This window comes from Salvelinus namaycush, chromosome 7 (assembly GCF_016432855.1).
Source record: "Salvelinus namaycush isolate Seneca chromosome 7, SaNama_1.0, whole genome shotgun sequence".
Lineage (NCBI taxonomy): Eukaryota > Metazoa > Chordata > Actinopteri > Salmoniformes > Salmonidae > Salvelinus > Salvelinus namaycush.
In genome coordinates, this window is record NC_052313.1 from 17,864,217 (window position 1) to 17,891,736 (window position 27,520).

The following is a 27,520-nucleotide window of genomic DNA, read 5'->3' on the forward strand; positions in this document are numbered from 1 at the left end:
GTAGACAGTTGTCGCAGTCACATCATGAACATTCTATTGTCGTCCTACATCAAACTTGTCGTTGTCGTTATGAAAAAGACCCCAAAACGACAGGCTGCATGACATCAGCAGCCTGGTGGTCTAAAATAGCATAACTGGTGTATTTTAACATCAATAAACCCATCCGTTTAAAAAATAAATTAAGTATACGTCAATCTAGCAAACCAGGCAACTAAAAGCAACTTTCTAAACATTGTTTTGGTTCGTTTCTAGCTTGTTAGCTAGCTAGCCAGTTTAAATAATTACCATATCATAGCTGACAATTACTTAACTTTAGCTCATTTTTATTAATTATTACATGACAAAAACGCACAACGAGATCATTATTTAAAAGTTAATGGCGAGCTAATTACAGAAAATAGCTGAGAGTGTGAAGAAATAAAAGCAGGGCGTTTTACCGGAGAATTTTAGATTTCTAAAAGTTTCTTTAGCCTGACTTTGTATCCTAATTTGACTGGTGCAGGTCATGTTGTTCTTCACATTACAGTCTCTGGTAAACACACACTATATCAAATAAAATCAAAGTCTATTTGTCACATGCACAGGATACAGAAGGTGTAAACGGTACAGTGAAATTGTTACTTGAATAGTGATGTCTTTTTTTTATGTAGCTAGCTAGCTAAACAATGAACCATAATCCCAATTTATAACGTCACTACCATGCATGAATCTGCAGGTAGATAAAGCTAACCAATTGGGTTCAATGCTAGCAAGCTAGCTAACATTAAGCTATAATTCTGAGATATGAATAATATTACTACACAGATCATATATGTAATGTTAGCTAGTGAGCCAGCCAGCTAAAATTAGCTAGCTAGCTAACAGTACGCTTTAACTTGCAATGGAAGCAACTTTCTGTCAAAATTTGAAGCGTATAATATCTGAAAATGTAGATATCTAGACACTCTTACCCATATACATGGATGAACTCTTGTCCCTCTCTGTCACCGGATGCCGTGGTTGCCCTTAGTTTGAAGATGTAATCCGGAGAGAGGTGTTTTATACAACAGCCTTATTTCTGTGTGTTCTCTTTTCTACTCCCATATTTGCAATCAATCAAAATATTTTTCTCCATCTCTTTAGCTATCATACTCTGCTTCCCCCGGGCATTCCATAGATTATTTTGGATATGTGTGCACATCAAAACTGTTTTCACACCGTAACATAGGGGGATACAAAATGTTACGAGGTTACAGTGCACTTCCGAGATCGCCATACAAAAAAAGAGTCCGACAGCAATATCCAGGAATTTTACAGGATCAAGTTCAATGTGTAATTAATTTGTTAAATGCTTAGTATATGATATAACGACAAACAGCAGTATCATAAATGTAAGGAAAGAAATGTAGTGTTTTATGTCACGCGATTTTTACCAAATCTGTGAAGACTCCAAACATGAGAAAGGGTTTAAACATAGATTTTGATTAATCTCATGAATTATATTTGAATGTACAGTTGAAGTCGGAAGTTTACATACACTTAGGTTGGAGTCATTAAAACTCGTTTTTCAAACACTCCACAAATTTATTGTTAACAAACTATAGTTTTGGCAAGTCGGTTAGGACATCTACTTTGTGCATGACACAAGTAATTTTCACAACAATTATTTACAGACAGATTATTTCACTTATAATTCACTGTATCATAATTCCAGTGGGTCAGAAGTTTACAAACACTACGTTGACTGGGTCCTAAGATCCTCAAAAGGTTCTACAGCTGCAACATCGAGAGCATCCTGACCGGTTACATCACTGCCTGGTACGGCAATTGCTCGGCCTCTGACCGCAAGGCACTTCAGAGGGTAGTGCGTACGGCCCAATACATCACTGGGGCAAAGCTGCCTGTCATCCAGGACCTCTACACCAGACGGTGTCAGAGGAAGGCCCTAAAAATTGTCAAAGACCCCAGCAACCCCAGTCATAGACTGTTCTCTCTACTACCGCATGGCAAGCGGTACCGGAGTGCCAAGTCTAGGACAAAAAGGCTTCTCAACAGTTTTTACCCCTAAGCCATAAGACTTCTGAACAGGTAACCAATGGTTACCCGGACTATTTACATTGTGTGTCCCCCACCCCAACCTCTCTTTTACGCTGCTGCTACTCTCTGTTTATCTTATATGCATAGTCACTTTAACCATACATACACCTCCCGCACATTGGCTAACTGGGCTATCTGCATTGTGTCCCACCTCTCGCCAACCCCTCCTTTTACGCTACTGCTACTCTCTGTTCATCATATATGCATAGTCACTTTAACCATACCTACATGTACATACTACCTCAATAAGCCTGACTAACCGGTGTTCTCTATATAGCCTTGCTACTCTTATTTTCAAATGTATTTTTACTGTTGTTTTATTTCTTTACTTACCTACACACACACACACACATACCTTTTTTTTCCGCACTATTGGTTAGAGCCTGTAAGTAAGCATTTCAATGTAAGGTTGTATTCGGCGCACGTGACAAATAAACTTTGATTTGATTTGATTTGACTGTGCCTTTAAACAGCTTGGAAAATTCCAGAAAATTATGTCATGGCTTTAGAAGCTTCTGATAGGCTAATTGACATCATTTGAGTCAATTGGGGGTGTACCTGTGGATGTATTTCAAGGCCTTCCTTCAAACTCAGTGCCTCTTTGTTTGACATCATGGGAAAATCAAAAGAAATAAGCCAAGACCTCAGCAAAAAAAAATGTAAACCTCCACAAGTCTGGTTCATCCTTGGGAGCAATTTCCAAACGCCTGAAGGTACCACGTTCATCTGTACAAACAATAGTACGCAAGTATAAACACCATGGGACCACGCAGCCGTCATACAGGTAAGGAGGAGACGCGTTCTGTCTCCTAGAGATGAACGTACTTTGGTGCAAGAAGTGCAAATCAATCCCAGAACAACAGCAAAGGACCTTGTGAAGATGCTGGAGGAAACAGGTACACAAGTATCTATATCCACAGTAAAACGCGTCCTATATCGACATAACCTGAAAGGCCGCTCAGCAAGGAAGAAGCCACTGCTCCAAAACCGCCATAAAAAGCCAGAGTACAGTTTGCAACTGCACATGGGGACAAAGATCGTACTTTTGGGAGAAACGTCCTATAGTCTGATGAAACAAAAATAGAACCGTTTGGCCATAATGACCATCGTTATGTTTCGAGGAAAAAGGGGGATGCTTGCAAGCCGAAGAACACCATCCCAACCGTGAAGCACAGGGGTGGCAGCATCATGTTGTGGGGGTGCTTTGCTGCAGGAGGGACTGGTGCACTTCACAAAATAGATGGCATCATGGGGAAGGGAAATTGTGGATTTATTGAAGAAACATCTCAAGACATCAGTCAGGAAGTTAAACCTTGGTCGCAAATGGGTCTTTCAAATGGACAATGACCCCAAGCATACTTCCAAAGTTTTGGCAAAATGGCTTAAGGATAACCAAGTCAAGGTATTGAAGTGGCCATCACAAAGCCCTGACCTCAATCCCATATAAATGTTGTGGGCAGAACTGAAAAGGCGTGTGCGAGCAAGAAGGCCTAGAAACCTGACTCAGTTACACCAGCTCTGTCAGGAGGAATGGGCCAAAATTCACCCAACTTATTGTGGGAGCTTGTGGAAGGCTACCTGAAACATTTGACCCAAGTTAAACAATTTAAAGGCAATGCTACCAAATACTAATTGAGTGTATGTAAAATTATGACCCACTGGGAATGGAATGAAGGAAATAAAAGCTGAAATAAATCATTCTTTTCCTATTATTCTGACATTTCATATTCTTAAAATAAAGTGGTGGTCCTAACTGACCTAAGACAGGGAATTTTTACTTGGATTAAATGTCAGGAATTGTGAAAAAGTTTAAATGTATTTCGCTAAGGTGTATGTAAACTTCCGACTTCAACTGTATCTTTGTTCACACTTTATATCTTAATGATTTCACATGATAAAAATTAGGCAAATTATTATTGTCTATGTAACAGCTCCAAACAGTTGTCCACTAAAATAAATGCTCACTGGTACCATAGTTTAGAACTGTTGAACAGCAGTTCTGCCAAACATATTGTGCATATCCAAGGCATTTCCGCAATGAAAGATGGTGAATCCCACTAAGTGAGAGGCGCATAAATGAATGAAAAGAGCACATCTGATGATGAATGCAAGCTATTCTTATGTCTGAAGTCAGAGTACTACAGAAGAGTAGCAAACTCTCCCAAGAGCTCTGGATGGGAGTGATGCTGGGTTCAAAGCTCTATCTATCCAGTATCCTTGTATACAGCTGGCTCTCCTTGATGTTAGTTTTAACTGATTACCCCCTGACTGCGGAGAATCTCTTTGGTAGGGGAAAAGGTTGCGCGCGTTTGATGATTGGCCAAGGCATTTGTTTGTTTGTGTAGCGCTGGTGTCTTTGTGGGCTGTTGTCTGTGTTGCTTGTGGAGAAAGCTAGCCGGCTGATGCTCAGTCACCTCGAGACTCCGATCAATATGTGTTCTGGCGTGGCCGCATGACTCAGACCCACCTCATCAGACGGCCACTCAATCAGCAGCCAATAGCAGCCAATCCCCTGGCGGCTATCTTTGAAGCGCCTTGTGGAGTCCTCTGGAGATTTTTCCATACCGCCCACTTACTGCCAGCCCAGCTCCTTTTAACTAACAAGTAGCCTCCCTCCCACTCACCAAGGCCAATTTGCCTGCATTCTTGTCCTCTGTGTTCTGCGTTCTGTTTTATTAGTGGATCAATTCAGATACTCCATTTGAAACGGCATACTGAGTCTGGAATGAGATGCTTAATGCAATTAATATAACGTTGGGGATGCTTTCTGGTACACTGGACACCATGATTTGGGTTTTAGTTGTAAGCACCAGACAACATCGAAACGATAAGCTTCATTCAATGCCGCCGAGGCTCGTCAGATGAAATGTGTCCCAAAGGTCAGGGAACCGGTTTGTGGAACGTTAGCCGACGTGACATTAACGTGAATATAATTAGGATGTGACGTTGGTTTGGCATCCGACTAGCCGACGAAACCATGAGTGCAGTCATGAACTTTGACACCGTTGGGCTGAGTAGGGCAATATTGTTCCTTGTTTTCACAAATGACCCTTGGTGGCCTTTTACGAAGGCAGAGTGGCAGACAATGATGGTTCATGGCTCGTCTCCTCCACTTTCCCTCCCTCCACCCTCACGCCCTCCCCCCAGACTCCACAACGAGGGGCGCATGCTGGACATCTTCCAGCGTCTCAGCGTGACCGAGGGATCCTTCTTTGTCCCCCGGGACCTGGAGGTGTCCAACCAGGAACTAGACTACATCATCCAGAAGGCCGAGCAGTGGAGGGGCTTCAACGGAGAAAGACGCAAGGTGAGCCAACTAGCCCGCTTAACATCCCTAAACCCTGACCCCAACCAAACTGGGCTGGCTCGGATATTTTGTTTCCACATTTTCCTTTTCAGCACGGTTCCATTAACTATGGTGGATGCCTAACCAGGCCAGCTCAACTCAGTGGTGTGAGAAGGCCTTTCTTATGACCACTCTACTGTAGCCATGCTCTCTGCTGTCCTCAAGTCGTAAGTGTTTAATTGGATTAATGGTTGTTTTCTTACTGAGAGGATGAGCAGAAAGGCCCTGTTGATACTAATCCATTAGATTGCTCCATCTAACAGGCAGAGAAATTGTGGTTGGTTGTCTGTAACCGCGGGTCATGCCCGCTAGGGTCTAGGACCAAGGGGATATATTCTGTAGGAGAGCTGATTGGTTAGCGAGGGACTTAGAAGAGTGGTCAAGATAGACTCCAGTTATTGTCCATTACTAGCTTTAATTTGGACACTTTATTAACGAAGATATTAAGTTCTAAGAAGATACATAGAATAAGCTTATTTTCTATCATTACATTTTCTTTAGTTACATTTCAGAAAGCCAAGGAATTCATCTCAAAGGTCTTTAGCTTCATTCTAATTAGTACAAGATAATTACCAAAACAGAAACTCAGCTAGCGGGCTGCCTGATTAGTCTGTGGAAACCAATTTCCAAAGATATTTCATTAAAGAAAGACTACTCAATCAACACACACACATGCATGCACACACACACACACACACACACTGCAACAGGCATTTGGTTAATGTGAACTTAGCATGGACAAGTCGATGTCAGAAGGTTGTGGGTGCAGGAAATTCCAACGTCCCCATGAAATGATTCTCATCTGAGGGAAGCTGTCATCTTCTGACAGGCACTATGGGTCGGTGAGGATGACACAGCGATGACACTGTATTAGCATGTAACCACGGCGGTGGGGAATCTATGCATAGTGATTGAAAATGTGACTTCTGCAGATAAGAAAATAGAACATAGCGATCCAACCCCATGTAATTTATTCTGTACAATTTGTTAGTGGCATACATCTCTTATTAACTTTCCTGCTCTCTCTCTCAAGTTCATACACTCCCAAATGGCTACAGCGTGTACTGTACTGCAGCCTCCCTGTATAGCCTCCCAAACTATTTAGTGACTTTCTGATGAGATATTATAATACCTGTCAACCGAGGCGAGTGTAAGTGAAAGATAATTGCCACCTCATCGTAAATGCAAAGATTTTGTTCAGCTGTTTTGTGGTAGCACTCCATTTCAATATAGACTATGCTGAAGCCAACTATGTATGTTGATTTTACCACAAATCAATTAAAATACAAATAAATATATTTTACAGTCCCAGTCTAGCAATGTGCCCGTTTCACTTTTAGACATACCAAGTTAACTAAGGATCTGTGCCATACCAAGTTAACTAAGGATCTGTGCCATACCAAGTTAACTAAGGATCTGTGCCATACCAAGTTAACTAAGGATCTGTGCCATACCAATTTAACTAAGGATCTGTGCCATACCAATTTAACTAAGGATCTGTGCCATACCAATTTAACTAAGGATCTGTGCCATACCAAGTTAACTAAGGATCTGTGCCATACGAAACATAAAAACTGTTTTGGTTCCAGGTAGAACCATTTTGGGTTCCATGTAGAACCCTCTGTGGAAACACTTGGAACCAAAAGGGATCTACCTGGAACCAATAAGGGTTCTTCAAAGGGTTCTCCTATGGGGTCAGCCAAATAACCCTTTTTTTCTAAGAGTGTAAGTATCTGTGCCATACCAAGTCAACAAGAGTCTCTTTTTAATTACATTTTTTTTATTTCACCTTTATTTAACCAGGTAGGCCAGTTGAGAAAAAGTTCTCATTTACAACTGCGACCTGGCCAAGATAAAGCAAAGCAGTGCGACACAAACAACACAGAGTTACACATGGAATAAACAAACGTACAGTCAATAACACAATAGAAACATCTATAAACAGTATGTGCAAATGAGGTAAGATTAGGGAGGTAAGGCAATAAATAGGCCATAGTGGCGAAGTAATTACAATTTAACAATTAAACACTGGAGTGATAGATGTGCAGAAGATGAATGTGCAAGTAGAGATACTGGGGTGCAAAGGAGCAAAAAAAACAAAAACAATATGGGGATGAGGTAGTTGGATGGGCTATTTACAGATAGGCTATGTACAGGTGCAATGATCTGTGAGCTGCTCTGACAGCTGATGCTTAAAGTTGGTGAGGGAGATATGAGTCTCCAGCTTCAGGGATTTTTGCAATTCGTTCTTGTGGTCTGTTTAGGTGTGAGATCTTCCTATAGACCAATTGCCTCACAACAACTTTTGTGGGTTAAGCCTATTCATTCAAAGCCAGTCTTTCCATACAAGTCAATATAGTTCAATATACACTATATATACAAAAGTATGTGGACACCCTTCAAACTAGTGGATTTGGCTATTTCAGCCACACCCGTTGCTGATAGGTGTATAAAATCGAGCACACAGCCATGCAATCTCCATAGACAAACATTGGCAGTAGAATGGCCTTACTGAAGAGCTCAGGGACTTTCAATGTGGCACCATCTTAGGATGCCACCTTTCCAACAAGTCAGTTCATCACATTTCTGCCCTGCTGGAGCTTCCCCGGTCAACTGTAAGTGCTGTTATTGTGAAGTGGAAATGTCTAGGAGCAACAACGGCTCAGCTGCAGAGTGGTGGGCCACACAAGCTCACAGAACGGGACCGCCGAGTGTTGAAGTGTGTAAAAATCGTTGGTCCTCGGTTGCAACACTCACTAGGGAGTTCCAAACTTCCTCTGGAAGCAATGTCAGCACAAGAACTGTTAGTCGGGAGCTTCATGAAATGGGTTTCCATGGCTTGAGCAGCCGCACACAAGCCTAAGATCACCATGCACAATGCCAAGCATCAGCTGGAGTGGTGTAAAGCTCGCCGCCATTGGACTCTGGAGCAGTGGAAACTCGTTCTCTGGAGTGATGAATCACGCTTCAACATCTGGCAGTCCTTCGGGAGAAATCTGGGTTTGGCAGATGACAGGAGAATGCTAGGAATAATGGTCTGGGACTGTTTTTTATGGTTTGGGCTAGGCCCCTTAGTTCCAGTGAAGGGAAATCTTAACGCTACAGCATACAGTGACATTCTAGACAATTCTATGCTTCCAACTTTGTGGCAACAGTTTGGGGAAGGCCCGTTCCTGTTTCAGCATTACAATGCCCCCCGTGCACAAAGTGATGTCCATACAGAAATGGTTTGTCGATCGGTGTGGAAGAACTTGATTGGCCTGCACAGAGCCCTGACCTCAACCCTATCGAACACCTTTGGGATGAATTGAAACACCGACTGCGAGCAAGGTCTAATCGCCCAACGTCAGTGTCCGACCTCACTAATGCTCTTGTGGCTGAATGGCAGCAAGTCCCCGCATGTTTCACCATCTAGTGGAAAGCCTTCCCAGAAGAGTGGAGGCTGCTATATCAGCAAAGGAAGGACCAACTCCATATTAATGCCCATGATTTTGGAATGAGATGTTCGACTAGCAGGTGTCCACATACTTTTGGTCATGTAGTGTAGTTCATCAATCAGTGTCTTCAGCATGAGATGGAGCTAATGTGGAGGTGAGACTATACCCCCCGCCTTGAACCGTCCTCATGCACCTCCCTGAACATTACATGAGATACAGTCTCAGTTAATACAGTTGGTAAAGTAATACTAATTCGTTTGGCTTGTTTATTGGATAGAAATTGGGCCTCCATTTTTCTGGCGACTTTGAGAGAAATTAGGGCCCAAAGTTTATGATTAAGAAAATGCTTAATGTAGCCTGATGGCTTCTCACAGTTGTCCTACTAAGTCTTCCCTACGTTACGTAGATTTCCTCGCTGCACTGCAACAATTACAGCATACTTAATATTGTCCCTAATTTGGCTTTATTAAACTGATAAAATGCTAACGCATTAAACACATTTGCCAGCGTGATTAAAATATAGGGTTATTGCATTTTATGATTTTTACATTATTCAGGCCGGCGATTTTTCACAGAAATAAGATTGGCCGTGCCATTATTTCATCATTATTGGAGCAATTTCTCCTGTGCAAAAAAGGGTCACTTTCCTAACTCAGCAAAGACATATCCCTATTAAACTAATTTGCCTACATGCAAATTTTTGTCATTTTTCCCTCGTTAACTATTTATCAGAGACAGGAAAAAAATATATTCATGAAGGAGAGAGGGGAGCAGCCCGACAGAGCTGAAACTAATATTTTGCAACTCTAATGATTTTTTGCATCCTTAATTAGATAGAATAAGGTTGATATGATTAGGTCAGGATGTAGTGTTTTTCATTAAAAATACATTTCAGAAACTGTATTCCAAATGTGCCCTTGCAATTAAATAATGAATCCAACGAGTTTCTTATTACGGACCCAATTAATATGAGAGGGAAGGGCGTAATTTTAATAACAATGGGCCACGAGGCCTTCATTAACCAAGAGAGGAGGGAAGAATGGATAAAAAAATAGAGGAAATTTGATATTCACAGGTACAGTATAGTGATGGTGTGACGGACATAGAAAGTTTTAAGGGTCAAGCAAGGTGATGACAAAGGGTCAATGACTTGATCTGACCATTTATCTTCGAGTCCCCAGTCACAGTTCATGCTAGCAAGAATATAAAACTAAACAAAGACAGCCTCAAGGGCAGCCATATTTAATTTACTCTCTGATAGAATGTGTGTTAAGTACACGGTTGAACACAAGGAAATGAGAGAGGTTAATGACAACGTTGAGTAAAACCAGTGATAACCAATGACAACGTTGACTAAAACCAGTTTCCTCTCAGGGTGCCCTCTGCCATAACATGGGACGCGATCCTTCCTACCTTTTTACTGTACATGTGATGTTTCCCTCCAGCTCTGAAACAATAAAAGAAGAATCCACATTCAATAACAAATCTGCAAATGGCCCTATTATTATCAAACTTGTAATTTTCATGATCATAAAGCATAATCTAATTTGACTTTCTTACTTACCAATTAACTTTATATTACACCTCACTATTCTTCCAGGCCTTACAGTATACGATCAATTCTATTGCTGTAAGCTTTGAATATGACTTAAAGGTGGTGGCATCAGATAAAAGCACCAGCTGTTGAGCTGATCCAAAGTGGGTGAGTGGGCCTACACTCATCCCTGAGTTGGAATTCGATCTGAACACTTGCGGAGGAAGCAGTAGGATGAGTTTTCATTAAAGTCTTATCATCTAGCTAGTGTCTATGATGGTGGGTGATAGATACACCCACTCGCTGATGTCATCGCTTACGATCGATTAGATCATCTACATCGGCACCTTTCCTAGTTCTAGTTCTCCAGGGAAGTTACAACAGAAGCCAGGCTAACTGCCTACTGCATTAGTTGGTTAGCACACCGTTGTGGGAGTCTACTGCAACCGAAAACTCATAGTGGAGCTCAGTTGGTAATGAGCACATTAATTATGGAAAAGCACTGATGCAGATGGACCTAATTAATTGTCTGCCGTCACCCTCTTGATTACTGTACCTGGAAGGGAGGTGTTAATTTCGGTAATACTTAAGCAGGTACGCAAACAGTTGTGTCAGAGTGGGGGCTGTGACAGTGACTGAGGAGAGCCCTACCTCACTAGAGTCATTGTCACCGTCGTTATTCACCAGAAGTTTCAGGTGACATTGTGCTAATGGAAGTTGTCGTCTCGACGATGGCCCCAGAGATGTTTTCGCAACTGAACGGCGGTCGACAACATCGTGGCGGCGGCGTTTGTCTCCGTATGTCTAGGTAATGAGTTACCTTGTGCGAATTTGGGGAACACCCAAGGTGCTTTGCAAAACATGCTTGTGGGGGGTAAACCTGTTGAGGTTTGGATGGCACAGATTGGAGCTCTAATGATAACTTGGACTGTGCTTCTCTTTCCTTAATCATGTGAGAGGGGACGATGTTTGGTTTCCCTAATCTATACTAGGTCCCTCATGTTACCACTTGATCAGATTTCAGCTTCACTCGACGTAACTTCTTACCCATTGGAATTACCATAACAACCTTTTGAGTTGAGCATTGAAATGGTTATTCTCTTTATCCGGTATCTGAGCCTCTGGTAAAGGTTTTAGCCAATCTGTTTTACCCCTCAACAATGTCCTCTGCATGATCTACCTCAAAACAATGCTGCAACCCCTCTCGATTCAGAAGACTCCAAAGCAGACGGTCAGAAGGTACGTGACATTGTTGATGTTCACCACACTATCTGATCCTTGTCATTTGGCTTCCCCATTCCTGCTCTTCACTTATGTACAGTAAAGTGAGACGTTATAGGGGCCCCGAGAGACGACCGCCTCCACCGCTAAGGGAACAAGGCCATCACCCCAACCAGGGGAGCGTTAGCCCATGACGAGAAGCCCAGGAACCGCTTGTCAGTTGGACAATGGCCCAGAGAGCCCCCCTACAGGAACCCAAAACAGGAACACAGGAAGTGGAGAGGAGTTGATGTGTCACCGCGGTAATACAGGAGGGGTCATCTGGAGTCGATGGGGGTAGTGTTGGGGGCAGGGAGATATGGGGATCACTGAGGGCAGTTCCCCCATCACCCCTCACCCCTCTCATCCCACACCCGACCCTGCCATAGAGTGGGGTGTGTGTGTGTGTGTGTGTGTGTGTGTGTGTGTGTGTGTGTGTGTGTGTGTGTGTGTGTGTGTGTGTGTGTGTGTGTGTGTCTGTCGCATTAGGTCCGAGAGTGGCTTCTTCAATTACAGGGGGCTATTAGTGGACAGTGCTGTGAGCCTCCGTGGCCCGGGGCTACAGCAGCCAGGCAGGCACAGGGAACAGGAGCACAACCACTCCACTCGCCGCTGCATTAGAGTGCTCAATATGAGATGTGACTGCAAAGGGTACATGCCTGTGTTGGTGAAAAGGTCACAGACTTTGGGGGGCAGTAATGTGTGAAAGCGGTGCAGTCGCACAATGGTTAAAGAAAGAAAAAATATATATAGAAGCACTCACTCAGCAACCCCCCCCCCCCCCCCTCTACTCACAAAACGCTGCAGCCCTGTCTCCATTTTTTTGTATCGCCGCGTTCACCCAGGGCAACTCCGTGATTCGCCGACGATCCTCGGAAAAAGTGTCTGCTTTGCTTCGCTTTTGGAAATTGTAGGCCTTTGCCTAAAAAGAGATGCAGCCATTGTTGTAATTGTGTAACACCTCAAACTGAAGAATGGGCGGTCAGTTTATGTGTGTCTCTGACACTGAACCGTCCCTGTGTTGGCTTTTTGTGCTCCCCATGTCTCCTCCCAGGCCCATAGAAACAGAGGCATCGGTAGAGAGTCTCGTGTTTGAACTCGTCCGTGTGAACGTTTAATTACTGGGAGTGTCAGCCTCTGCTTAATATGTCCCTCACCATTAATCCAGGAAGAGGATATTATTATCTCTTCTCCCTAAACCCTGGGCAGGCTTTTCTCTGGGAGTCTGAGATGGAGAGAGTAATAGAGAAGGAGAGAAAGAGGGAAAGAGAAGAAGAGAGAGAGACTCGTCACATCATAAGTAGGTCTGTATGGTTAGCACCCCCCATCACATGCCAGACAGATACAAACTTACACAAACACAGTTTTTTTTACAAAGTGGATGTTTTCTAGTTAGTGGTGTCTTTGCACTTGTAGAGATTCAGGGATGTTGGGGGGGGGGGTGGTACTTTTCTTTTAATTTAATCCTAATATGTTGTATGCCCTGTCAGCTGTCAAAACAACGTCCAGCTGGAAGCCACACAATTGAGTCCACATGTTGAAGCCCTGTCTCTCCCTGCTTCTTCCCTCCCTCCCTCTGCCTGCCTCTTCCTGGTTCTTCCCTCCCTCTGCCTCCCTCTCCCCCCCTCTGCCTGCCTCCGTGCTTCTTCCCTCCCTCCCTGCCTCTCCCTGCTTCTTCCCTCCCTACCTGCCTCTCCCTGCTTCTTCCCTCCCTCTGCCTGCCTCCCACTCCCTCCCTCCGTCCTTCTGCCTGCCCCTCCCTCTGCCTGCCTCTCCCTCCCTCTGCCTGCCTCTCCCTCCCTCCCTCCCTCTGCCTGCCCCTCTCTGCCTGCCTCTCCCTCCCTCCCTCTGCCTGCCCCTCTCTGCCTGTCCCTCCCTCCCTCCCTCCCTCCCTCCCTCCCTCCCACCCTCCCTCCCTCCCTCCCTCCCTCCCTCCCTCCCTCCCTCCCTCCCTCCCTCTGCCTGCCTGCCTCTCCCTCTGCCTCCCTCCCTCGCCCTCCCTCTGCCTGCCTGCCTCTCCCTCCCTCCCTCTGCCTGCCCAGCTCTTATGGATCCCGGCCCGTTCACTTGCCATCCATAATGCAAACCAGAAGGAACAAATTGGACTGTCGGCGAGGAGTGAACGAGTGTTCTTCAGCGGCACACAGAAGAGCAAATGGGATTTTTAAAGAGCTCATCTTGCACCATTTTTTTGTGTTTTGCACACTGGCTGAGTCTAATTTGTCTTGTAGTTTGAAATTATTATATCGGAGGATTAGCAGAGAAAGTTTGCCTAGGTTGGAGTCCAATGGGATGTGGTCACTAATCTAAATAATAACAGTTTGCTTCATTGAAGAGTATTTAAAGAACCAACATTTTGGCACAATTGACATAAAGCAGGAATGTATCGCTAGAAAGTGGTGGACTTGGTGGTGGAGAGTCGGTTGTCTTAAATCTGGATTTCATTTTAGCATTATTAAAAGCAGTACTATTAATAAAAGTACATATCCTTCTTTGTGATCCCACGACACTATGAGAACCAGCCTGCATGTGAAACCATCTGCCCTTTTTACTTTCTGACCATACGTTTGTTAGTCTTTTCCCTCCTCCTCTTCCTCCTCCTCCTCAGTTGCTTTAAAGAGTGTGACCTTGAGTGTGTCCTGTGGCCCAGGGGGGAGCAGGCCTGCTGATTGTGACAGGTGTCTCGTCTTAACAGGATGGATGATGACATCCTCTGGAGAGATAGGTTGGAGGGACTTTAATATCTCTTATCTCTCCCATAACCACATAGATGGATATACAGCACTGCACTGTCAAGGTGGCCCCGCTATAAGCAGAGAATCCCAGGTCTAATTTTGTTATCGGCAGTTATCATCCTCTGAAGCCTTGAAGGGCCGATTGGAATGAAGCCACTTGTAAGTGGCCGGAGAGAAAATCAAGAGAGATGTTTCACTTTGGCCCCTTTTTGGGGGGCTTCTCAATATCCAATGGTACAAAGTACAGTGGCATTGACTATAGGTATGTGGTACATCATGAAGAAATCTTCAAATGAACCATTATGTTTGTCATCACTTAATGCGTTAATGAGGGGTTGACTTTCCATGTAGCTTCTATGGTGGCACTTTATTGGGATAGTCCCCTTATGGATGATCTGTAGATCAACCATTAGATGGATCAGATGTCACCTTCATCTCTCTCAGTTAATGCCTTAACACCACCACAACAACACAACAAACCTGGAGAAACTGTCTTCCTTCTCCCTCAAGGCCCCAGTGGTTGAGCCTTGGTACTAAGTGGGGGGTTACTGCTATTGGAAGTGGGGCAGTGCTGCTACAGGAGTTGTTTGTGGAATGAGTTGCTGTTATTTTCCCCCTACCAGATAAAAGGAGATTAGTAACAGTGAATTATGCATATCTTATTTCCTGGATCATCTCAAGCAAGAGATGCTATCTCGCTAAGAAAGTTATTCAGTTTATGCAGACTATGTAAATATGAATTGTTGCTTGTTTACCTTTTTCTAGAAGTCCAATTTTAAAAGGAGCTGATATTGAGTGTAGTTTTATGACCATACTGTAGTGTATATGCACCTAGGTATATCCAAGTAGATAAAGACAAAACTGCCTCTTGCACCATACGCACAATAATGAGGGTGAATGGACCAAAATAAACAAGTACTGTACTGAATCAGCCACAGTGTAGTTACTGTGTGCACTACTGTACGTAATACCAATCGGTTGCCTGTCTTGGTCGTCTGTGCATTTAACCAGACACAGCGTGTTTGAGCCAAATCAGACGAGCACAGGAGATGCGTCCGTACCATTTTAAAGCTGTCCCAATTACACAAACAGACTGGCCCTGTATCGAGGACGTCGCCGACAATAATAGCGGCTCTATTTCCATTCTAATGGCTGGCGTTGGCCTGGGTTATCCATGCGTATGTATGGCCCCTCTCTGATTCCTGCTCAGTGACTCTCTATGAGACTTTCAAATTTGATTTGATCTACACAGCAGCGGTAGCAGCAGGCTTGGAGGCCCCAGTCTTCTGCTGCCTACCTCTCAATGAATGCAGCGCTGGGGAAACAGGCCTTGAACCTGAGCCAGCTCTGTGCCGAGGCAGGGAGGTGTGGGAGTGACCATCCGCAGCTCAGAGAGCCTCTGTACAGAGAGACAGTCCCCCCCCCCTCCCAGACCCAGGCACTGGGGCTGCACGCGTGTGTGTGTGTTTCTGTGTGTGTGTTTGTATGTGCATGTGCACATACATGTGGCTGGATAAGGGTCTGTGGACAAAGGAAACAGACATGGCTGTCACCTCAATAGTTGTCACTGTTTCTCGATCTGTACAATATGTTCAGTACATTTGTGTTCATACCCATGCCCTGGTACCGCTAGCTAGCCTGCCTTGCCTCTCTGGACGGTGGTACAGTAGTCTGGCTCAGTCAGGGCGTTGTGCCATGCAGCCCGATGGATTAAGCGTGGGGTAGGGGGTCAGGAGCTGCCAGAGCACCCAGCCACTGCTGCCCATCAGCCCCATGCAGCCAGCCTGAGCCTGGGCAGTCCAGCCGGGGCTTCCACCCTCCATCCATGTGCGACTGACAAATAAATAACCCAGCCTGTCCACCACCCAGGCAAATTCAAATGCACCTGTCAGCGTGATGAAGCACTCGCCCGCAGGGAAGCATTGTTTACATTTTCACTCCACTCTTCGCAAAAGTGAGATTCTAATTATTTTCCCACTGTAAATTAAAGCCAAGTGGGACAGAACTGAGAACCAAAAGGGACCCCCCCCCCAGTGGATGGAAGGAAGCGGGCGTCACTATATATAAATTGCGTTCGGGTAAAAAAAAGGAAATGCGGGTGGATGGTACTGAATTGGAAGGTCAGCGGCTCTTGTCTTGATAAAAAGAAAGACAGAGGGAGGAGAACGAGAGACAGAGAGAGAGGTGAACTGCTCACACAGGCTGCAGTGCCCGTCGAGTTTTGTTGTTTTGCTCATTACACATGGGTCTTGAGATATTCAGCCGAGTGGAATACATTATAGCCCCACATTTCATACATAATAATGTGCCAAAATTGCACCGCGTTATTTGTCATCCCAATGACAAGAGAGAGAGAGAAGGGAGAGAGATTTAATTAGTCCAAAGGAGCATGCAAATGGGAGGTAAAATTAGACTAGAAGAGGGAGAACCTAGGGATGAGTGTGGATGGTAATGATGGCTATCTAGTTTGGATCAATCATCCAGGGATCAGGGAAGGTGACAGGCCGGCTCGTGCCCAGGCCCCAGGCTCCCTTCCTGGACCATGGCCAGCACAGCTCAGCCTGTCTGTCTAGATTTCTATGGAGGCCTCTCCTCTCTCTCCAACCTCCAGCCCCATGACTCATACAGTACACCACTACCTGGAAAACCTTCACCATTCGCTCACACGCACCACCTAACCTGTAGACACACTCACCATTCTGGGGATTATTTAGCTCTGTGTTGTTTATTAGTGATGCATAGCCTATGGCTGGGGTTTTCAAAATGGAGGTTCAGGACCTACTGGTTGGTTGTAGCCAACTCCAAATGAGTCTCAGCTTACGGCCAGACTGTAGCTCAAAACATTTTCATTACGAAAGTGTCGTATGAACATTTTGATAAGGTAGGTCAGGGGGGTAGAACGTTTGGGGGATCAGTTGTGCAACAGGGACAGAAAAGCATGAGGTCATTAAGGAATTCCTCTTGTTTTAGACAACCATTGACACGTCACAAAATGGAGTGAAAATGTCACGGTGATATTTGTAAAGAGTCAAGGTCGAGTTATCTGAATACAAAATCACTTTGTCCACAGCCATGTCTCTTGCTGAAATAGTTTACTGAAATGGTTATTACTGAAATAGCTTCACCCAGTGGAAAGTTTCTATTTCAGTCGAATGTGTCTGCCCTCTTTTTAGTTGTTAGTTGCAAGTTTATATATTTTTTTAGGTATGCATATGGGTCAATTTTAAAATTAAGCTGAAAGGCATATTTTTGGGGGGTATGTAGTGCATTTAGTCATTTTATTTAGGGATACAATTATTTCAGCCTCAAACTGTTGAATAGAAGAGCTTTATTAAAATGTCTTAACTTCCACTCTCATTATGTTCCTTATCTGAACACTGACACGTTTTCAAGCCTGCTCTTCTGTAAATATTTATAATTGAATGCAAATAATTGATATACTAAATATTCCTTTACTAGTTTGAATACTCACTTCGCTGACTATAGACACTGTCATACTGTATAACCATGGAGTTACATAAAAATACAGACTATTTGCGATCTTCTTAGTGTTACATGCAGACTTGTTTGTGAACAGTGGACCAATGACTGCTGTTAGATTCCCTACCCACTTCCTGGATCTACCCCTCTGTGCATTTGCGGTAATGTCTACATATACCACAATTTATGTCCTTGCTGGGAGACATGGCTTGCTGTTTATAGTCCCTAAAATAAATAATGCTTGTCTCTTCCCATGCGAGTCAAGAGACTGATACGGACTCTATCAGATTTCCTAAATGCAGACGTCAACGATAAATCGAGGCAAGATTGGTCGAAATTAGGTTAGCTCACTTGAATGCTATCTGCTTAACCCACAGCTGGTCGGCCTGCTACACCCAGGCATTGAATGTAAATCAGTCACTTAGTGCTATCAAATGGAACAATGGGGAAGAAGAGAGCACTCAGACTTGGGCTCGTATAAAAGTCAGGCTGGCCAGAAACGGAACCAACCTCCTAATGCTCTCGCTCGCTTTCTCTCTCTATCTCTCTCTCTCTCTCCCTCCCTCCCTCCCCCTCCCTGTAGCTACAGCTCAGAATATGATTCACCCTGAGAACCATAATGCACTGAGTGAAATGGCATCCCCGTCATCCGCACACAAAAACGTTTCTATGTTTGTCTCAATGTGTTGTCACAGGGATTTCACCAGCAAATTGGCCAATGTGGCCACGGCACGGGAAATGTTAAAGACAGGAGAAGGAAATGTAGTATTAGTGAGAACAATTGAAATATCTCTTGTTTTGTGTCATCTGATGCATTTCTTACGTTTTCCCTCAACAGCTATCAAATACACTACTCAAAAATCTAAAATGAATCAGTTCCTGTTATCGTGAATGGAAGATTATTGGGGAAGTATGTCACCAGATCACACCAGTCAAGATAGTATGGACCTAGAGGGCACAGCTTTACCCTAATGAGTACTGAATTGGCGTTAAAGAGATGCGTCCCCCTGCGTTTCCTTCCTTAAATGTTTGTGGCTGGTCTTCCCGCTCTCGAGCCAAAGCGACTCTTTGACATTTGTGACAATGAGGTCGTTCTCTCCAGGCTGTCTGCAGTGTGTTTAGAGCAGTTGTCTAATTACAAGTAGGTAATGACTTGGGTGTTTTCGAACTGCCTTGAGTTGTTTGGCTAACAGTTTATGTAGTTAGAAGAAAATCAGGACATCGATACACTTCCCAAAACGAAGTCTCTCCTTCAGCATGACCCTGCCACTCAGGCCCTGTGAATGAGTTGGCTTTCTGGCTCCGTGTTTTCTTAGACAAATCATAATTACGGAGCCAATTAGGGGGTCACCTTGAGTTTATAAACTCTGCTGCCGGGAAAAAATTCCTGGTGCCTTTCACCCAGCCTTAACCTCCACTGTGTGTGTGTGTGTGTGTGTGTGTGTGTGTGTGTGTGTGTGTGTGTGTGTGTGTGTGTGTGTGTGTGTGTGTGTGTGTGTGTGTGTGTGTGTGTGTGTGTGTGTGTGTGTGTGTGTGTGTGTGTGTGTGTGTGTGTGTGTGTGTGTGATTGTGTGTATCCACAGAATGAGATTGTGTGTCTCCACAGAATGACTCATGCCTTAATTAGGTCCTTGCTCTGAACCTGGCAGGATGCGGGCCTGCCTCCGCCTGCCTGGCTCCCCCACCTCCACACAGTCAGTCAGTCCCCCAAATCTGGTTTCCATCTCAGAGGATGAGTCCTTTTACTCCGGCACGGCCGCCCGGTGCTCTGTCTGTCTTTTTTCTCGCTCACTCTCTCCTTGGTAAGAGAGGCCTAGAGGACCCTCGAAGCAGAGGCCTTGAATTACAGGAGAGAGTTGTTGTTGAGCTTGTCTCTGTCTATGCGTGTTTGTCTGATATTGGAACATATTTTTAGTGTGTGTACGTGGCTGTGTGTGTGCACAAGTGAGGGTGTGTCTGTGTGTCGACCATGTCTGCCTGTGTGTGTGTTACCTCAAAGTTCCCCCGTCTTGTACCTGCGTGTGTGTCGTTCAGAGGCATTGTGTGTGAGGCGGCAGGCAAGCTAACACACAGGCCTCTAAAAACAGGCGTTATCAGCCAGAGAGGCACCATGATCTTCACACATGGATGCCGTCGAGTTACATGACCTATATAACATGTTACACGCTCTGCTAGCTCCCTGTGTTGCCCTAATAGAGGAGGGCAGTGCATTACAGGTGCAGCGGCAGAACAGGCAGAAGCGGCATGCACAAACAGCACCGCCACCATGGTTGTGTGTATGCACTCGCCCTGGTACAACCTGATCCCTTCTCCCTTACCTGCTGCACGATCACTCCCCACAGGACTAGTGAAAGCGTTGTAGCATTTCCAATTGGCTTATAGCAGCTTAGCATGCGTAGCATACAAATTCTCTCTCCTTTCCTGTGTCCATATTTCTTGACAAGAAATAAGAAGAGTGCAGCCACATGTTATAAGTCAATGCCTCGATTGATAATGTGAGTTGTGTTTGTGTTTGGCAACTTGATCCTCAGCATTCTTACCTTCTTTTCCTTTTCGGACGGTGCTCATCTTTGGATGTGAGGCTCAGCAAATTACAGAGGATTACTGTCAACTGTTTGGGTTTTAATTCTTTAAGAGCGCTGAGCTGTGGTCACAAGCAGGGCAAGGTATAATTACGTTGAAGTGAGCATTTGTGCAGGTATGCTTCACTAAACCCTGTGTACTCTGTTGTACTCTCCCTCCCTCCCTCCCTCCCTCCCTCCCTCCCTCCCTCCCTCCCTCTTTCTTTCTTTCTTTCTTTTTCTCTCTCTCCCTCGCTCTCTCTATTTTACACGCACACAACCTGTCTCTCTCTTTCCCTCATCCCCATTCCCTCCCCCCCTCTCTCTCTCTCTCTCTCTCTCTCTCTCTCTCTCTCTCTCTCTTTCTCTCTGTTGGTGTAGAGAGGGAATGAACCCTGACTGCTTTGACAAGCTCCTGACAGTGTCTAGTTAGTGTGTTCATGTGTGTCTGTGTGTGTGCATGCCTGCATTTATCTGTGTGTATGTGCGTGTGTGTATTGGGGGGTCTGTAATGAGGCTGACGGGGCCCCTGTGTGTGTCTCACTAGGTGTCAGTGTATGACTACATCTGGACAGAGGAGGGCCCCTTGGCGGGCTGTGCCCCCCCCAGGGGTGACCCTCGTGGGGCCGTGCCCGCTGCAGGGGGTGAGAGCAGTACCCACGTGTCTGTCTACACCCTCTACCTGAGCGGGCAGCGCCACCGTTACAGGCACTTCCTACGCCAGCCGGACGGTGCCATCCTAGAGGTAGGTTAACCCTGACTGTGCTTTCTCTCTCTCGCTCTCCCTCTCTCTCTCTCTCTCTCTCTCTCTCTCCTTTGTAGTCAGCTGCCTCTCTCTGTCTTTCATTCTTTCTCTCTCGCACATTCTCTCTTTCTCTCCCTCTTATAACCTCTCTCTCTTCCTCTCACTTATAACCAGAGATAAAGACAGAACGATGGAGAGGGATGGAGAGAGGAAGAGTGAAACTGCACTGCATCCTCTCCTCAGTGTGTGACCTAGCAGAAGCACACACACACACCATGCACTCACACACGCAGGGGAGAGCGACATTGAGGGAAGGGAAAAAAGAGAGAAGAGGTTAGCATGCCACTCCTCTCCTTTGTGACTCAGAGTGAGAGGAAAGGAACCGTACATGTCTCGCCACACCTCCCTAGCAATGCTACACACACAGACAACAAGATGGTGCTATGGCCATAGGAAGGATTCTCCATTCTCCTTTCAAAGTAGCACCAAATGAGCACTGGCATGACTGTTATGATTCTCCCAGCTAGCACCAATGCTAACTCCCCACTTGTATTTTTCACCAAATGAGCATCCGCCACAACTGCTATTCCCTTATTTTGCACCCATGCTAACGCCCGTCTTTATTTGGTTTCTAGAATACTGGGTGCTGAACGCATTCTCCCAACTCCTGCCTTCCCCTGCCCTCGGCCACGCACACTCCTACCCTGAGTCAGTCAGGACGGAGCAGACTGCCGCACAGATTGGCTGTCTAATTAAATGTACCACTGATTCGGCTTTGTAACAACTGCAAGCACATGAATGAACTCCCCCGATCCCCCCGAGAGCAACCTGGATCATCACCATCCCGAAAAAAGTCAAAAGAGAGGAAAAAAGAGATTAATGCCGGAGCTGCATCAACAGTTAGCTCTCGGGCGGTGTGGCGTCGTCCTAATGGGTCCCGTCATATTTTGACTGATGAGAATGTGTGTAAACACACAACGTGGCATATCTATTCATTTTTGGTGTGTGTGTGTGTGTGTGTGTGTGTGTGTGTGTGTGTGCGTGCACGTGTATGAGTTTGTGTGCGTGGTAATGTGTGTCCCTGTGTGGCCTCCAAACCTGTGTGTCACAAATGAGACATCTGGGTAAAGTTGTTTACTGAGGGATTTAGAAAATCACAGCAGAAATATTCATTTTCACCATCTCTCCGACAGAAATACAGTCACTGTAATTCCTAAAAAAAAGAATACAATTCACTCTTGGCATTTCTGTTGGAGAAAATCATTTGGCCCCGGACCCACCTTTAATGGTAAGGGTTGAGGAACCAGTGGCCCTATTCCAGTTGTTTACCTCAGAGGGAGAGAGTGTTGTTCCTGCCCGGAAAAACAGAGGAGAATGTCCTGTGGTATCACCATCCACCCCATAGTGGCATGACGGCCACGCCTCTACGTCGGGTGGAACATGAGAGTGACGCCGGTGGCAGCCGTGTCTCCTAATGCCAGCTCTCCAGCCCTGCTGAGCTTTCTGCTTTCCACCCTCATTTCCCCTCTCCCTACAGCACGGGCCCTCTTTACATATTCAAACTAATCCTCCCTTGAATATATAGACTAGTTTTATGTATAGAGTGACATCCAGGAATCACCAAAGGGCATCCCCAGCCCTCGGAAGAACACTTGAGCTGATTTTATTAGTGCTTTATGTAATTCTGCCAGCAATATAGTCAGTGTATGCGACGGGGGGCTGTGTATGCGACGGGGGGCTGTGTACAAACTGGCCTGCAGATTTAAGGTGACAGCTCCTTGGAGAGAAATAACATTCAGGCAGTCCTGCCTGAGCAATAAGAAAATATTTCAGACTGCACAATTCAAGGGGATAGAGTAGAATACCTTGTGCATATGGTTACTTTCTCCACGAATATAGTATTTTAAAGCCCCCTGTGTAAGTTCATCATATTTATGTGTTAATTTTTACAGGAAACAAATCTCTATTTTGAAGTGAGGCTTGTTCCCATATCACAATATATAACATATAACATTTGACCATTCAATGATATTGCTTTATCATCTTCAAATGTGATATGTTATTGTGATATTGTCACGGCCGTCAAAGAGAGGAGACCAAGACGCAGCGTGGGATGCGTACATACTAATTTATTTAAAGAACGAACACTAAACAAACTAACAAAATAACAAACGAACCGTGAAGCTATACAAAAATGAGTGCTGACAGGCAACAACACATAGACAACTACCCACACAGACAGGTGGGAAAAGGCAACCTAAGTATGGTTCTCAATCAGAGACAACGATAGACAGCTGCCTCTGATTGAGAGTCACACCCGGCCAAACACACACAAATACAAATCATAGGGAAAAAAACATAGAATGCCCACCCAAATCACACCCTGACCAAACCAAAATAGAGACATAAAAAGCTCTCTACGGTCAGGGCGTGACAGATATGGGAACAGGTTCCTGTCTCCTGTAAATGATTGCCCATTAACCCTTAGGAATGACTACTTGCTGTGACCTACAGTGTCATCATTATTCAGTCCTGATGCTTGGAGAATGAGACAACTTACAATAGCAGTATTTATTTGACTTCTTTGAACTGTGAAAAACAGTCAGTCTCCCCTCTGTCTCCGTCGGTTAAAGGATTCGTCCGACTACTTAAGGAGGCCTTCCTTTGTTTACTGAAGCAATATTGACGGATGCTTCATTTCCACATAAGAGGTCTGTTTTTCTCTGGCAATGTCCTGGACAGCCAAGCCCTCGAGGACCAGGGAAAGCCTTAGACTAACATGACCACTGCTCCAGGGTTCTTATTTTTGCATATTAACCACAATTTACACTCAAAATTAATATAAACGAACACCTAAGAAAAGCAAGCCCTCCGAGAGGTGCCCTGAGCTATAGACACTTACAGTGTAATACAGCAGTTTGGTGTGTATATTTGTATTGTTATTGGGGGGGTAGCGGTCCATGACTAAGCAAAAAAAAAATTGCATGCACATATTGAATATTCATTTGGCTAAACCATGTGATTCCTGCACCTGTATCCGTCTGGTTTTTAGTATTAAAGGTCATGTACAGACACAGAAAAAAGTGTCCCAAAGGGTTCTGCGGCTGTCCCCATAAGATAACCCTTTTTGGTTCCATGTAGAACCCTCTGTGGAAAGGGTTTTACATAGAACCCAAAAGGGTTCTATCTGGAATCAAAAAGGTTCTACCTGGAACCAAAAAGGGGAAAACCCTTTTAGGTTCTACATAGCACCTTTTTTTCTAAGAGTTTGTGGTCAGGGCCCATCATGCATTGCATTTAAATTATGGAAATTGGTCGTACCATGTTTACCTGTAATATTAACCTGGAAGGCATCTACTATTTTACCTTTAATATTAACCACGGCATGCTGGGAAATGGTAACAAATGTAGTGCAGCAAGAATAGTTAAAGCAACAGTCCCATTGGCATACTTTGCCAAAAGGATTTTAAAGGTGGTGGAGTGTTTAAAAAAAAAAATTACTTCTCAAACAATCATGAATAAACAGATGTTTGCCAGCTGCAAACTCACAATGCATCACTCTCAACAACCGTTGAGATTCCAGTAGGGCCCTCATAACAAAACAACTTCTGAGATGGGCCCATAACAGCTCCATCTGAGGGAAACAATATGGCCGACGAAATGAATGTGGGCAAAGTCATTATGTTCCCTACTAAAACCACAGTAGGTTTATGTTTCCCTGTCTTTTTCCTCCCAGGCTAGCATTTAAGTGTCTACGGCCTGCCAAAAAAGAACGATTTGAGTAACCAACTGTGCTGTACCATCTCCTTCTTCCATATGTGAGCCCTGGATCAGCTTCTGTGAAAGTCCCATTAAAGATGCACAACTAAAGCTCCAACAGCTTGAATATTACTTCTCCGCAGATTATTTATGGCTTGGAAAAACGCTGATAAGCATCTAAACTACGTTGTAAATAAAAACACCGTTCCGTGCAATTTCATCATTGTGTTTCTTTTGCTTTTGAAGTCTTTTTCCACTTGTGCCCTTTAACCATTGTTGACGTTAGACTTCCTCACTCACAATCAACTTATTTCAATACTACATACTTAATTAACTTAACGTAGCTAGGTATGACTGTACTGTTCTTGAGTTATAACTAGGAGGGGTGATTCCCATATAATTACAATCCGCCGCAAGCCCATGTGATGAACAGAGACAGAAAGAGGGGGAGAGATGCCATTTCAATATTGGGCCTCCTCATTGGTGTAATATGCCATCAGACCCCCATTACCCAGAACCCTTTGTCTTCACTTTCCATGACTCAGCGCTCCTCGTCCACAAATGACTCCGCGCTCGCCAATATTGACCTAATTTCACATTCAGAATATGAAGAAGTTAACCTTTAAAAAACACCTCGCAGCAACATTAATTGACAAACTGCATCAATTCTCCCTCCTGCACCCCCTCTTCCCCCCGGCCGCATGTTTGATTGCCGCTTCGGAGCCTCGGAGCACGCTTCATTGGCTATGAGGTCATCCTGAGCCTTCAGAAATATGAACATGATTTATACAGGAAGTGAGTTCTGCTATCTGCTGTTCGGTGCCGGGGAAGGATACGTCCTTGGTCTTTGTATGTTGCATGAAGAGATTAATGCCTTCCCTGCCAGCCATATCGGCTTTGCGAGAAGACCTTTTCCAAAAGTGTATCGCGTCTAATTATCCAAACACTAGTTTGGGGAGATTTGTGGGATATTTTTTTGAAGTTTACTTGAAAAACGTGGAACTGTGTTAATTCTTTCTGCACAATCTTTTTTGAAATTCCCAGGCTTAAATATTTTGTAATTGCAAATTACTGCATAAACATTAAAACAATGGTAGTGAACTCGCATATAGAAACATTTAACTTTTGAAATATCTTCAGCACTTGAATGTGTCTGACAGTTTGTTTTTGTCTATGGTGTGTCCTTGAAGGTGATTGGTGACATGGACGGGGCAGAGCCTCCTCTCAGCACTATGCCCCGCCCAGGTCAGAGGACACCAGAGGTGAACCAGGAAGACGAAGGCCCAAGCTCCACCCTCCAACTCAGGGAGAGGAAAAGGAGGAAGCCTGTTTGGCGTGAGTCCAACACTCCTGTGCACTGTTTAATGGCTGTTTGTGTAGTGTGGCGTTTTAATGGTTGTTTGTGTAATGTTGTGTGTTTAAACAGTGTTATTGCCTAATCCGTGCCCTCAGGTACTCATCGCGTCGAGCCAGTAGGAGACAGTGGGCATGGCTCGAGCTGCACTGCAAGGCCTTAGCCACTAATGTCACTGTGAAGTGAAACAAAGCAGGAGAGGACACCCAGGTACTGTCAACTAGCACCTCCACCGACCGCATCAACTGAAGGGACAGGGACTATAGACATACCCCTGGCAATAGACAACTAGCACCTAAGGCTCAACCGACCACACCAATTGACAGGACAGGGATTATACACATACCACTATATAGACAATAGACAACTATCAGCTCAACCAGCCACACCATATGAATGGACAGGGACTATAGACATACTGTACCTCAGTGATGGACAGTGACTGATGGATCAATTCAGAATGTGTTTATGAGCACTCTCAAGCATACTCACAGAACAGTTGAAATTGTTCCTGATGATACACATAGAGATGGTTCCGGTAGAATCAGGCTTCTACAAGAGCTTTTTCCACTGGTGGCACTGGTGCTAACAACTTTTTCACTTGGGGCACCAGCACATGATTTGATCGTACTAACAAAAATAAAAAGATAATCGCTAATGACCTGGCCTGTGTCCCAAAATGTGCCTGCATTCCTTACAGAACCAGGCTAATCATGACTAGCCATCTTTTAAATTAGCATGCACTTGTGTTCAAAGAAAAGAGACTTAAAATAATGTGCAGATTTCAAAGTGCCATGTGTTCTTTTCTGCGAAATCCTCTAGACGGCAGAATTTGAAAAAACTATACTAGATACCAAAACGATACCACCAACAACAACAACAAAAAATGGGGAGGACTGTGATTTCACCCAGTTTTTCAGGTTTTGGCTCTTAAAAATCACAAAATGGGATGTTCTAAGTCCACAACAATGCTTAAACCGCATCAGGGGACCATTTTTGAGGTCTGTGAAAAATATTTTTAAAATTCAGGTGTGCACCAGCCAGACCGGTGTGTTTGTTTCTGTAGTGCACTTGTGATGGAGTTTTCAAAACAAATGGCCACAGGATTGATTCTGCCAGGTAGGCATAGGCTACTTTGTAGTTACCTTTTAATTGCCTTTACATCTACCTGAAAACGGGAGGCTATCGATAACATCACTAACTGCTACACAGTGTTAGACATCTAGGCCCTAT

The 27,520-nt window shown here is 44.6% G+C and overlaps 1 protein-coding gene across 1 annotated transcript in view; it reads left to right on the forward strand.

Moving 5' to 3' along the window:
• The window catches only part of ofcc1 (orofacial cleft 1 candidate 1), a 122,369-nt gene extending 95,919 nt beyond the window's left edge, over positions 1–26,450 (forward strand). Inside the window, exons 17-20 of the mRNA XM_038997223.1 lie at positions 5,224–5,383; positions 20,977–21,174; positions 26,124–26,268; positions 26,386–26,450. Coding sequence (XP_038853151.1) covers positions 5,224–5,383; positions 20,977–21,174; positions 26,124–26,268; positions 26,386–26,450 — 568 coding nt within the window. The remainder of the gene's footprint in view (positions 1–5,223; positions 5,384–20,976; positions 21,175–26,123; positions 26,269–26,385) is intronic.
• The last annotated feature ends 1,070 nt before the right edge of the window (positions 26,451–27,520 follow it).